Source organism: Perna viridis, chromosome 1 (assembly GCF_037379345.1).
Source record: "Perna viridis isolate PV_CMFRI_1.1 ecotype Kerala chromosome 1, ASM3737934v1, whole genome shotgun sequence".
In the NCBI taxonomy this organism is placed as follows: domain Eukaryota; kingdom Metazoa; phylum Mollusca; class Bivalvia; order Mytilida; family Mytilidae; genus Perna; species Perna viridis.
In genome coordinates this window covers 66,574,429-66,588,981 of record NC_142445.1, presented here as the reverse complement: position 1 = coordinate 66,588,981, position 14,553 = coordinate 66,574,429, and the positions used below count along the sequence as shown (strand labels likewise).

Sequence of the window (14,553 nt, the reverse complement as noted above, 5' to 3'; positions counted from 1 at the left end):
AGGTTCAGTTTATTTTCAGTACTACACAGGGAGATGGTCATTTGACCCGGAAGTCGTAATTGAGACCAAAACACTGAAACAACGATCAATTCCAGATAACGCTGCGAACGATAACTCTAAATGAACACCCCCCCCCCTATTAAGATTGACAAACACTCCGAAAAAAATGCTCACTTAGTATTTTAATGAATGCTGCCTGTAGCAGGTTATTGATTTCATAAATTTCTCACGAACAGTGCATAATGGCCTAAGCTTATATCAAGTGCAATTATCAAACTGAACAATAGAATTACCACAGTATGCTATATTTTCAAAGTTACGTTTCATGGGCAAAATAGGCATTTTCATTGTTCAAATAAAGTAATGTATCATTAATCAGAAGTAACAATAGAACTATGAATGAACAAGAAAGTTTGTTTCAACTATTATATTTAAGTAGCTGCCTTGTAAGAATCATGCAAAATCTGAAAAATGTGATACACCCAAAAAAGGCTACATATTTTTATTTTTTTTGTTAAGTTGTTTTATGGGTCTATATTATCAAATGTGTATTTATTCATTCAAATCTGCCTGCTCTTAGGAGATAATCAACACTGAAAATCCAGTAGATTCTATTGTATTTGAGCGCAATTTACAGTGTTATCTTCCTTAATTTTGAAATCTACAGTGCATTCTATCTCCTAAGAGCACGGGTTATATGAAAAACCACATGTTACTTTCTGTTTACTATGACATTTCAAACAAAATATAAAAAATAAAAATATGTAGGCTTTTTACCCATGAATCACATCTTTCTTGATCCTTAGCTGGAGTACTACTTAATAACTCAATTTTCTAAAAAATAAAAATAGTTGTAATAAATCACAAACCATGGAAGGTATTTATAAGGTCTGCATTTCCACACCTAATCATGCTCACGTAATACATGTACTGAGTAAAACACACATGATAAAATATCAAATGAATACATTATAAATAACCAGATATTTGTTAGGCAATATGATATTAGTTATACTAATTTCAAAATACATAGTTTTCGATACTGTGTATGGACATAATGTTTGTGTTAACAAGACTTGCGAAATCTTAGAATGGGCTGAATGGTCAACGTGTAACTATCCTTGTACTAGGATCAGAGAAAAAAAGATATGTTGTGCTCATGGAATAACAACGTTAGATAAATGTCTTAAAAACTGTACTAAATCGACAAACTGGTGGAATGTTAATGCAAAAGAAATACAGTTTTGCCGTTACTGTCAGAAAGGCGCTTTATGTTGTAATGGTATGTTTAAACTTCAAGCTGATAGCTCTGTAAGTCTTCCTGTTTTTTTGTGTTTTTTTTTCGTGTTTGTTTGTTTTTGTTTTGGTTTTTGCACTGGCATTAACTCAAGGTCTTTGTATTTTTACTTCAAGATTATTTTGTCTAATCCTAAGTAATTTTATGAAGACACTTGTCTGTATAGTTATTCTATAAATAAATAAAATGTCGATGTGCAAAATGGAAGAGGCAACTAAGGTTTCCTATATTGTCAATACCAATCATGTTATTCAAATGCTATTGAAAGCAAAGATTCAATAACCTTCAAAAGTGTGCAAATGTTTTTTTGGAAACTTTTAAAATTTTTTTGGCGTTACAAAAGGTAGTGTACATGTATGCCTTTTAAAAATGTACATTTTTACACATATGCTCCGTGTTAAATCATGTTATTATATAACGCACAATATCCACTAATTTTTGCCAATTCGTATTAAAATAGCAACATTTCTTAAGATAAAAAAGACGGTTAATTTTATTAAACGTGACATAACTTAGCTTCTATTTCTTTGCGATATAAGTGTCATTTTCAGGTTTCTGGCAACTCATTTTAAAAATATTAAGACTACTAAATATTGGCAAGTGAAAAAGTACACCACAACTAAAAGGTTATGTCAGGATTTAAATAATTGATCTCTCGCATATTTACCTGGGATTTGATGCATAAAATTAATCCACATGACTGATATACGTACAGGTACCGGGGAGTTACAGCTTTCTTCGTGGTTAAATTAAACTGTATTAGCTAAATTTGACTCTTTTTCTAAAAAAAAACTATATGCATTCCAACGGGCACTAGTTGTGTCCCTCTCCTAGCAGATCTGTTTCTTTATTCATGATTGATTGATTGTTGAGTTTTAAGCACGAGTAGGACATTTCAGCTATATTCAGGCGATGAACATGAAGTGGAAGATAAAATGAACATGAAATGATGATGAAATGAAAAATGGGATGGGACACAAGAATAACAGAGTCGACAAATTTCGATTGCCACTAGAAAAAGGTAGGGATGGGTAAAGCCGGGCAATTTAGCTTCCTGTGGCGGAGCGCAAATATTCCTACTCCTATCGAATACCACAGCAGGGTTTTTTAACGTGCGAGGAACGTGGCATCTTTTCCAACACGGTGCACCACCATGGTTTGCGGTCAGGTTTTCCGTATTATGGCCTGACAACCCCAGCATGTAACACGCCAGGGGTACCCCATTCCACCACCTGAGGCACACAACCCAGTTGCTCTGTGGGCAGAGCGCCCAAGCCCACGACTAGGGTTCTGAGCACTATTTAGTCGCCTTTTACGACAAGCTTAGCGCTGCTGCAGGCCTATTCTTTTAACACCCGGACTTGCACTGGACGTTTCTTTATTCATAAGAATCGGAGATTTTCCAAAATCTTGTGAAAGACAAGAAGCTTATATTGAAGATGTGTTCTCTGTTAATAATCCTAAATGTGGAGAATAGCTTACGTTTATTTATCCACCAAAACTATAATTTTTAGACCGTCATCTCGAATATGCAAAAATATTTTGATTTTAAAACAATGAATTTCTCATTTTTACACAATATATACCAGCTTATCCTGAATAAAGTGTAAAAATTTCTCAGTTGTTAAGGTATGTAAGAGCTAGTAGTGACTATAGACGACTTTCACATTTGCTGTGTACGCTGAATCTGGTGGAAACTGGTTTACGGTTTTATACATGACAAAGAAAGATTGATTGTTGGTGGTTAACACAAAAACAGCAATATTTCAGCTATACCCGGGCGATGACCATGAAATGGATGATAAAATGAACATGAGATAATGATGAAATGAATAATGGGATAGGAAACAAGGATATTGTGGTCGACAAATATTGTTTGCCACTGGAAATAGGGAGATGGGATAGGGTCGGGCATTTTAGCCTCCTGTGGCGGAGCGCAAAGGTTCTTCTCCCTTCGAATACCACAGCAGAGTTGTTTAACGTGCGAGGAACGTTGCATTTTCCACAATAATATGGTTTGCGGTCAATTTTTCCGTATTATGGCGATCCCAGTATATAACATACCAGGGTTACCCCATCCATTCCACCATATTGGGCACACAACCCAGTTGCCCCCGGCTAGGGTTCCGAGCACTAATTAATCGCCAAACAAAGAGGGGATATTGGATTTATCGAAGACTACAAAAACTAAAATACGTTTCCAAAGGGATCGTAAGTGGCTATATTATCAAGCGGGTCCTGTATACTTGTGGGCAGAAAAAGCATCAATATACGGTTTGTGCATGTAAAATCAGGATCCTTATTTTCGTATACTTGGTAAATGCGATTGAGGAACTCACCAGTCTAGGAAATATAAACTAGCTTCGATGATTAAATATAAATCGTATCTGAGCTTTTTCTATGATATGGATGGTCAAAACATGGCCCGAAAATGACGTAATCAATACCGGACAATTCGACCCAAAGACGTTTTGGACCATGACAACTCGCACTACCTTACAAAAGCTGGGCATTTCGCCCCATACATATTTCAGACCATGACAACAGGAGAATGCATAAGGACAATAAAACCGTGTATCATGACACATTTTACCAATTTGAACGTTAATAATAACAGGGCTAACAAAAAATATGGAAGGTCTTAGTTGTTTGAATTCATATGTTTCTTCGGGAGCGTTTTAGGTTTCACCTTCCTCATTTTGGTTATGTGGAAATACGTCTCTGAACATGAAAATATAGGTAATGCTTCTATGTATCATTTAAAAAATATGACAGTAATCGAATCAAGTTTCTGTTCTCTAGACTCCAATCGCAAACACCCAATCTTACGCCTGCTGACCCCAGTTAAACTCGATATAATTGAAGAACTTTTCCGGAATTGAAGTGAATGTAAAAGTAATATTTTCTGTCTTTTAAATGCACCACAATCGCCCGAGAGACAGGCATTTTGACCAAGCTTATAAAAAATACATCTATAAAATGTTTCTATTTCCGATATCCAGATCTTAATGTGATATTCTGATTCTGACGAACATTTTATAGATCATGGATTTTAAAAATGTCAACAAATATTTTTTCTAGTTTTTGCTTGTACATCATTACAATATATTATAATTATTATTATTATTGTAGTTTTAATCTTGGAATGACGCGACATCCCCACAAAGTTCAAGACTTATTTAGAATCTTGTGTCGTCCTTGATTAACATAATTTGAATTGTTTTTAGTTCCTTTTATTTTCACTTATTTTTTGTCCATGGCTATCTTAAACTTTTGACTACTGAATTGACCGGTGGCAATTGTATGTTACCCGTTTGTGATGAAATTAAAAGAAAATGATGAGCCGTAATGTAAGCTGGGGCATTAAAACCCGATAAAACCTTGTTCCAAGTTGTTCATTTATTTTTGTTACTTTGTATATTATTCTGGTTATTTTATGTTCTTTGTTGTGTGTGTATGTTTTCCATGCCTATAGTCTTTGTACCTGGATTACATTTTTTTTTTATTTCCGCTAGAATTTTGGTTCCCTTGATTACTCTTCCATGTTCCCTTACGTTGTATATATCCCATGTACAAGATATATGATCGCCAAAGTAATTTGCAAACACGTAATTATCATTTTAAGTCGCTATTATTGTGAGCGACCTCTTGCACTCGTAATTTCAGTACTTTATATTCGCATATAATTTGCATGATTATATAATATGTGGTGGGCATTGCCTAAATCAGCGAGCACCGTGAGTTTCAACATACATGTATCGTCTGTGCGAGACTTGTAAAAAGAATAAAGGACATTAAAAAGAGGGGGGTCGACCCGGATGAAAATTTTTACTTCGCAAGTGCAATATTTTTTATTTATATTTAAGCAGCAAGCAAAATCAATATTTGATATATATTAAATATATATATTTTATTTGAAAATATGTCTTATTAACTTATGGGGGAGTTTTTTAAAAGTTTTTCCCAAACATTCCAACCCCATACCCCCTTTTCCCTTCGCTCTCAAAATGGTAAGTACATTTATAGCATGTTAGCAAAATTCAGACGACAGCTGCAAATTCCAAACAATGATTGCCTTTCTTATCTTAGAAAAGCTTTGCTTCGATTTTAATAATATAATCGGAGTTATATTTTTTTCAATGCGGGTTAGGTGCTTGACAACAGCAACAGTGGAATAGCGGAGATACACGTACGTACGTTCAAAAACATTACATTCACTTCTTTAAATAAGTGAAACAAATTAGAAAAAAGACTTGAAAACTATCAGATAAAATAAGCTACTAATACTGCACGTAGAGCTGTGCCGTGTTTACCACCATAGCGTCATAGTTCTAGCTTTAGACACAGGGGCGCGTTACAAGACTATATATAGGTCAAATACATTAGCTCGGCCTCGATATCTATAAATAATCATTACCACTTGTTTCATCTGGTTCCTAATCTGGTTCCCTGGTCAATATCATAAGCAAACCAACGATCACAAAATGTACCTCTTTAAAAATATCAAACACATGTCTGCGTCTGTTTTTGCATGTTTGAAAATTATTAATTCACATTAAAAGGTGAAATGATCAATTGGCATTGAATTTATGTAATATTATCAAGTTTTCGATTCAAACACAGGGGCTCGATCGTTACAATTGACTATTTAGGTATATATAGCATTTGCCAGTTGTTTAATCTGGTTCCTGGTAATCAATTGTTTTAAACAGATCAACACGGTTACGAAAGAGTATCAAGGGAACACATATTCTATCGAAAGTCACCTGATTCATAGACCTGTAATTTAATTTATATTGCACCAATTTCCGAGTTATTCTACCAATGTGCAAGCTACTCAATTAGGTTTTTTGGTAAGTACATAAATAAAACCAATTATGACGAAAACAGTAAAAATGAGTAACATACGTGAATTGAATTGGTCACTGTCAGAAATGAGGCAAATAATATAAAATTGATAATACAGTTGACACCCCCTCAAGAGTATACAAACATCCTTACAACAAAAAAAGGTATGGCAAAAATAAATAAATAACTACAATAAATAAACAGAAATGAAATAAAATAAAAACGCTCATAGCCCACATTGAACTGTCAATGGTGGCGCTGCCATACCTGAAGTAGCGATCACAAGGAAAACCTTAAATGTGGTCAAGTTAAAGAAAAACACCAAAGTTTTAGGGTTAAAAACCAAACAATATACCCAACACATTAAACACATAAGACTAACACTGAATTATAGCATGCGCCTGCACACAGCCACATGCTGACCAGTAATACATACATTTAACAATAATTTATTCCTGACACATCAAACATCATAATCAATCATTTTTTTATCAAAGACACTTGATAACTTAAGGGAATTACATGTACATACACCCATAATCATCAATGTGCTTTAATTGTATGTGAAACAAAACAAAACAAAACAAAAAAAAAATGATATATAGTAAGTGAATCCAAACTCGAAATGTCACTGAGCAGGCAAATCCTGGCCTCAGAAATGATAAAAATAAACACAAGCAATACGACAAACAAGTCCATGGAGATAATAACTTACTATACATTTGGTACACGGTAAATGTACATCATTATAAATGTATCTATGAGTCCATATGAGCAGGCAAATCCTACCGTCATTCAAATAAGTAAATTATGGGCAATGCTGATAACTTCGTTTTCGTAAACATCTGGGCGCCATGCTATAGACCGTTTTGGCCGCCCCTATTTTCGAAAAAGCTATGAATCGATTCGTACATCAAAGCTCGTGAACATTTTTCGAGAATGCTTTGGTTCTCAATTGTATTACAAAGAATACACAAATGAAGCTGCTATAACTGAAAGTACAAACCACTGGATATTGATGTTTTTTGTCATAAAAATACAGAACCCAGTAGATAATACAACCAGTAACGCCCCTTCAGCAGCGTAATAAATAAATATAAAATCGTCTACTTCTATGTCGACAAGTTTCGTCACCTTCTTCAAAATACTTTAGCGCCCCATGCGGGTCCGGGTGTCAAAAGAATAGGACCGCAGCAGCGCTAAGCTTGTCCCGGGGGCTATAGGACGCTCTGCTCACTGAGAAACTGGGTTGTGTGCCCCATGTCATGGAATGGGGGTCACTCTGGCATGTAACATGCTGTGGTCGTCAGGCTATAATACGGAAAACCTGACCGCAAACCTTAGTGGTGCAACGTGTTGGGAAAGATGCCACGTTCCTCGCACGTTTAAGAACCCTTCTGTGGTATTCTCTCGGAGTAGGAACCATAGAGCTCCGCCACAGGAGGCTTAATTGCCCGACCCTACCCACCACTCCCCATATTTCATTTCATCATCATTTCCTGTTCATTTTATCATCCATTTCATGTTCATTACCTGAATATAGCTGAAATATTGCTGCTCGGGCGTTAAACCCCAACAATCAATCCATCAAAATATTTTAGCTATTCTGTTCTGGTCTTACATTCTACATGTATAGGACGCTCAAAAGTTACATAACATGTTATGTAGGAGAAAACCCTCGAAATAAGGTGATAAATTTACTAAACTTTTGAAGGACCCGCCAACTATCTTTTGTACTTTTAATAAAAGCACTCATTGATATCGATAAAAATTGCGACTCAATCTTTATTTTTCAAGACTGCAGATCAAAGTTGATCATAGACCGCTGTGCTTATTTTTTTGCATCTGATCTTTAATGGTGCGTTGGGTTAAGTTAAGGGTGTGGGCCAAAAATGCAAAGTAAGCACTTTTGAAATTTCGTACATAATCATTAAAGAGTAATCAAGGGAACCAAAGTTATAGCGGTAATCAAAAGAATGTAATTCAGGGACAAATACCTGACATGGAAAACAAACATACACAACAAAGAACATAAAGCTATTAAAATCATACATACATAGTAACTAAAGCAAACTCGGACTCCACTAAACTGGGACCATGGACCAGGTGCACCGGTAGGGTAAGCGTCATCTGCTTTTCTAGGAACACCCGCCGAGTTGTTCATAAAAAGTCATGTCCGGGGTAGACGAAAGAGGAGAGGAAAACTACGACACGTTGAACAAATCAGTTTTCATGGCGCAGTTGGATACACCGTAGCAATCCACGAGTTCATGATGACGACCATGAAACTTCTGTAGATATGACTTCAATCTTGTAGCAACATAACCCTGTTCCAAAAGCTTATTTGTTAGAACTCTACCGCGATACAAAAAGTCTGCGTAGTTATGGCAAGCTCTGGTATAACGTATGAGTTGCGATATGAACACTCCATACGCTATTGCTGAAGGAATGTTGCCACAGGTGAAAGGAAAGTTGACAAAAAGAGGATTACCAAGTGACTTAAAAAATCCTATGCAGTTAAGATAATTTCAGCTTGTTTTTGCCTGCTCCACCAATCCGCTATGTTACATTTGACAAAACATTCGTATGCTGTTCACAAGAAACAGTAGTTAAATCAATGGCAAAATGCATAACGTTTGACTGTATCTAGTGTAAAATGTATGCATGTATTAATGTATGTATTAATCTATTTTGCAACGGAGATTATGTACTTTAGATTCCAAGCATGTAAAAATGCTACCGCAGTAATTCGCGTTATAAACATGGTCTTAGTATATTGTTGGCTTAGTGTAATTGAATTGGCTTAAGCTTATGAACGTATTTAAATGTCAATTTGTAATACCCCGATTCAATTTGTGTTGGTGCTGTTATTGCTTTCTGGCTTTTGGGGTTAAGATGACCACATCTTCAATTGAATTGTTAGGTAGATGTGTAATTCTTTGTAATCATACGTCACAGAGTAATCTTTTTATCAGATGAGATCAAGCCAATTCAAAATTTTCCATATGAACATTGATCACACAGGTGATAACTGGAATAAAGTTAAGAATGAAATTGCTTTCCATCATATCACTTTGTGCTGTTTGTCATGTAATATATGCATCTATGTGCTCAGGGACCAGCCAAGATTTTTGTAAAGTTCGCGAGTGGGGACCATGGACGAATTGCAGTTCAAATTGTGGAGGCGGCATAAAAAGAAGAGCAAAGGTTGTTTGCTGTGACCCAGTGTATTCTTTTTATAGTTGTCTTGTTAATTGTAGTATTAACGTCAATTGGTATAATAACAATGCAAAACAAACTGAACTTTGTGGAACGTGCCAAAATGCAGGTTATTTTCACCAGAAGCAACTTCGATGTACTTGTAAAAACGGATACGGAGGATTATGCTGTAATGGTGAGAATGTCAATATTTTGTAGCGTAGTGTTTTAGTGTAAATTGTTCATTTTCCTTAAAATAATATGTATTACAATAATGCCATATCAACACGCCATTAGACTTTCAAGCTCTCGAAGCACACCAATACATGATTGTACATACATTATGTCTAAATATTTATAGTTAAAATCGATGCGAAAAGGAAATCAAAGGAATCAAACTGTAATAAAAACATATTGATAACCACTAAACTAAGATAATTTACACACACAACAAAGAACATAAATTAACGAAAATAAGACAAAGAAACACAAGTAAAATTAGCAAACCGGATTCCACTAAAAACCAGAAGCATGGATCAGTTGCACCGGAATGTTAAGCGACCTCAGCTACCAGGAAACAGTTGCCGAGATGCTCATAAACTAGAAAGTCCGAGATAGACGTAAAAGGATAGAAAAACTATGATAAGATGAACAAATCGGTTCTCATTTTGCAGATTGATACACCATAACGGCCTACGAGTTCAAGATAACGACCATTAGACTTTAACATAGTAGCAACATGGGCCTGTTTAGATGCGTAATTGAAAGATATGTATGTACTTTTTGAATTCACCATGCAATAAACCTAGTAAATTGCAAGGGAAGCCTCAGTTCAATGGAATTGTTTTTGTAATTAATAGTTGAGAACTAGAATTCATTTTTTATGGACACCAACGTATATGCTTCCCAAACGTGTCCATTTTATAAGAAAACCTTGGAGTAAAACAATCTTATGTTATCCAATTCGGACTTTTTCCATCTGCCTCAACAAAATAGTTTAAGCTAATCAAGTCATTTTCAAATCATTTTTCACAGAGACAGATTGTGTGCTTGTGAAAGTCCACTAAGCCGTTGGTTTTATGACAGAATTTAATACGAAGACACTTTAAAACAATTTAAACAAAATTGCGATATATTTCTTTTTTGTTTGTGCAATATACTGAATCAGGTGTGTCATAAATAATAACAAGGCATTGAACTATATTACACAAGACAATAGCGTAATTAAAAATAAAAACGAAATTCAATTGTAATTCTAACTGCTTCTCCATATTTTTTGTTATTATGTCAAATGAGTTAATGATCATGCCAGGCTAATACTACTGTTTTGAGGAATTTGTTTCAACATAGATCAAGTTATGTTGTACAATATTTCAATATATTAGCAAATCAATTGAAAAGGCCATGAAAGTTCAGAACATATTTGAAATGAAAAGCAATGAAAAAAAGAATCTAGAACCGCTTTAACCATAGCAACTTATATTATGAATTTGCTCATCCATCAACAATAACCAAGAATGCACATTAATATGTGTCACACATTTAAAATGATGGACATGTTTACTTTCGCGGGTTAAGAACAATTATTTGGCTGACGGTCATACTAAACAAAATATCTGGTTATACTAGTATTTATGAAAGGTAACAACACAATTACCAAACTGAAAAAATCTAGGCAATAGTCAATTTGGTCATGATCATCCTTAGGGTATCTTAAACGATGTTTTTTTTTATGAATTAATGGTAAAACATGGCCCCAATTGCTTTAAACCAACTTCTAAATGATATAAAGAAACCTATAACAGATACTGGAAAAAGTGTATTTTTTTTCAGCCTAAAGAGTTTCACTGACGTTTCCATAATGTCGAAATCAGGGAACTTCCACTATCTTGTTTTATTTTTTATTTCCGTGACTATAAAAAGTCTAAAACCAGTCCTTTACCCTTACAACAAAACAATTTCTGAACTTAAAGCTCATTACCTTAACATTTCAACAGTGTATACTGTTTGCTGAAAAGATTGCGATAGCGTTGCTAGTGCTGCTGTCCATGGTGACAAAGTTGTAGCTGAAAGATTGCCATCAAATATCTTTGCAGCTGAAGCTCGAGCTTATTTGTTAGCTTGTTAGCACTGAAATTGATTACTTAATTCAACCTCTCACAGTTTATTATTTGTTCCGATTCTTTAAGATGTCTTTTGGCAATTAAGAGTCACGAACTGAAACACACCGTTATTTGAAAAATTCTTTATTACATTCATCGACTTAATGAACTTGATACACAAATTATTTTTCTCTGGGTATCCAGTCATGTGGGTATTGAGGGGGAATTCAGTTGTAGACAGGGTTGTCAAAAGGTCATTAATCAAAATAATAAAGGATGTTACTTTACAATACACTGCTTTTAAAACTTGTACAAGGGAATCTATACATTTAAATGAGAAGACCTTAGTTTGTTTGTCGCTTCTCTTCCTTCCTCAATAAATTTATCATCATGCCTTAGTGTGCTTAATTAAAATTATTTTACCCCTGGAAGTGATACAGTGTCTAAAAAACGAACTTTTGGTTCCGTTAATATTTCTGCAGGTCTGAACATCTGTCTTTGGAAAATGACTTTTAACCCGACATTCATGGATTTATGATGATGTCCGCACTTCCATTCGATTTGTCAAAATTAATACAGGAATCGGTTGCATTTCTATGTGTCCCTAGAACTGGAAGTGGTACATTTTTTTTACAATCTAGGAAGCAGCACATTTACAGAAATTAATACTTGCCTTGCATGTTACAATTTTTTAAAGTAAAAATCTGTAAGAATAAGTACAAAAATAACAATAAACATTTTCATCTAATTTTTTAGAGCATAATAAGGACTTCCGCGATCGCGCGGTAAAAAACATTTTCCCGAAAAATCTGCTCTAATGTTCATCAAAAAAATACGGAGGCTGTATGACATTCCTCCCCTTACTCTGCATACTGCATCTGTGCAAAATACATTTGGTCAGACACACAGACAGCTTCTGTCTGACCGAACAATAATTTACCGGACCGTAAAAATGTAATCCTAACTACATGCATTTATGAGTCAAAAATGGAAAGACAGAACGAACATATACGAAGTTTGCATTTTTTCAAATATTATGAAATATCGATTTTTGCAATGTAGGGTGATTACTGTACAGGGTTAGCTGATTTACGAATTATATATTGACATTGGTTTATTCAGTTCATTTTGAAAATAATATTGATACCTTTCCTAAATTTTCCAGTCATAAAATCTTTTACAAAATTCTACAATTTATTTACTTTTAACCACATTCCAAATGCCCGTGATTTCGTGGATATGTTCTAGTGTTTTTTAGGAATTAGCAGGACCGATGGGACAGTCTTTAACACAACAAGCTCCATTCTATAAAAAAAACCAAGGCGTTCATAAATCTGCAGCCGGCAATTGAAAAGAGCAAGTGGTCATATCTAGATGTCGCAATGGATATCCTAGATCTAGACATGGCCATTTGCTACCCCATGGGATTGTCCCCTTACCATTAAACATGTTCGTCTGGATTGCGTAGATTTTGTCACTATCTGGCATTTCGACCGGAACAATGTTTGAATTATTCTGGACCGTTCCATCAAAAAAAACATCATTGATCGGTTTATTTAATAAAATCTAAATTTTGATACTTTCGTTTTTTTTTTTTTCTCAATATTTTGAAGTTTTATTGAAATGACGGTTCTTTGTTGGTTTATGTCCTTAATCTACCTTTTTACCCACCTTTATATACGTAAATAGAATATTGTTTTAATGTGTTTTATGTAAGTCTTTGATCTCATTTTAATGTTTTCGGATTGTTAAATGCTCTTGGCGTTATATAGCCCTGGTAGCCATAGACTATGTTGGCGTTATTTCCCTTTAAAGATCACGAACGATGTTTTTTGTGTATTTTAAAAAAAAATTGCCTTACACTTGAAAACCGTATTAAATAGAAAGAAACCTTCTGTTAGAATAATTCTTATGATGAGACCTACAAATTTCCTCATAGGGTCAAAATTTCCTGACTCTTTTTTATTAAAACTATTGAGGTACAAAATGTATGAAAACTCATTGCTAGTGTTATCGCATTATAAAGACAACATAAAATGCCATTTTGTTTTTCTAAGCTAATCACTTGAAAATCATATTATATCATAATTGGAGGTATTGCCCTGAAAATGCCAATGTGGTTGTATTGTGGTTTATAGCTAAAAATCTAAATAAATAGAAACCACTTTTTATTGATGAAATGATCCTAATTAACATCGAAACTATGTTCTATATCTACCTTAGGAATTCAAGTTGACCTTGTCTAACATAATGAGTACTCGTACATTATGTACACCTTTTTTGATTTAGACATAACACTAGAAAATGGCAGCCTTCATTCAAAATCTGTGTTACAATAGGAGACGATTTAGATTTCCCTATTCCTAATTTTTCATTCCTAGATAATGATATTCCTAAAACACCCTCCTACGGTTGCTCATTCAGTTTTTTTAAGGAAATATAGTCTTTAAGTATGTTGGATGCTCTGTTCAGCCATTTCTGTCAGATTTTCGGACTCCTCTGGTTTTATACATTTCTCAGCATAAATATTTTGTTTGCACATTGACCACCACTTTTCTTTTCATAAATTCATTAAACGTATCTTGAAATGTAGATAATGTAGATTGAGAAGTTTTTTTATATGACAGAGTAATTAAGGGAACGGAAGAGGAAAGGAAAACTTTGACACGACAAACAAATCAGTTTTCATGGTGCAGATGGATTCATCGTAACGATCCACGAGTTCAAGATGGCAACCAGTAATCTTCTTCGCAACTCATACTTTATGCAGGAGCTTGCCGAAACTACGAAGACTTTTTGTATCGCGTGAGAATTCTAACAAATAGGCTTCTGGAAAAAGGTTATGTTGCTACAAGATTTAAGTCATCATCACAGAGTTTTATGGTCGTCATCACGAACTTAAGGGTTGTAATGGTGTATCTATCTGTGCCATGAAAATTGATTTATTCAACGTGTCATAGTTTTTCTTTCGTCTACCCCGGACTTGACTTTTTTATAACCATAGATGAAGTCATTCCCAATAACACTATTTGTCATTCATTGTTTGAATGAAGTTAATGTATCATTTATTTCAAATAACATTTGCAATATTAATGTAATAATGAGTAA

The 14,553-nt window shown here is 34.5% G+C and overlaps 1 protein-coding gene across 1 annotated transcript in view; it reads left to right on the top strand.

The window, feature by feature from the left end:
- Nucleotides 1-955: 955 nt before the first annotated feature.
- LOC148629933 (uncharacterized) overlaps nucleotides 956-14,553 on the top strand; it is a 54,438-nt gene continuing 40,840 nt past the window's right edge. The window contains exon 1 of the mRNA XM_088564791.1: nucleotides 956-1,282. Coding sequence (XP_088420917.1) covers nucleotides 1,000-1,282 — 283 coding nt within the window. The 5' untranslated portion in view covers nucleotides 956-999. The remainder of the gene's footprint in view (nucleotides 1,283-14,553) is intronic.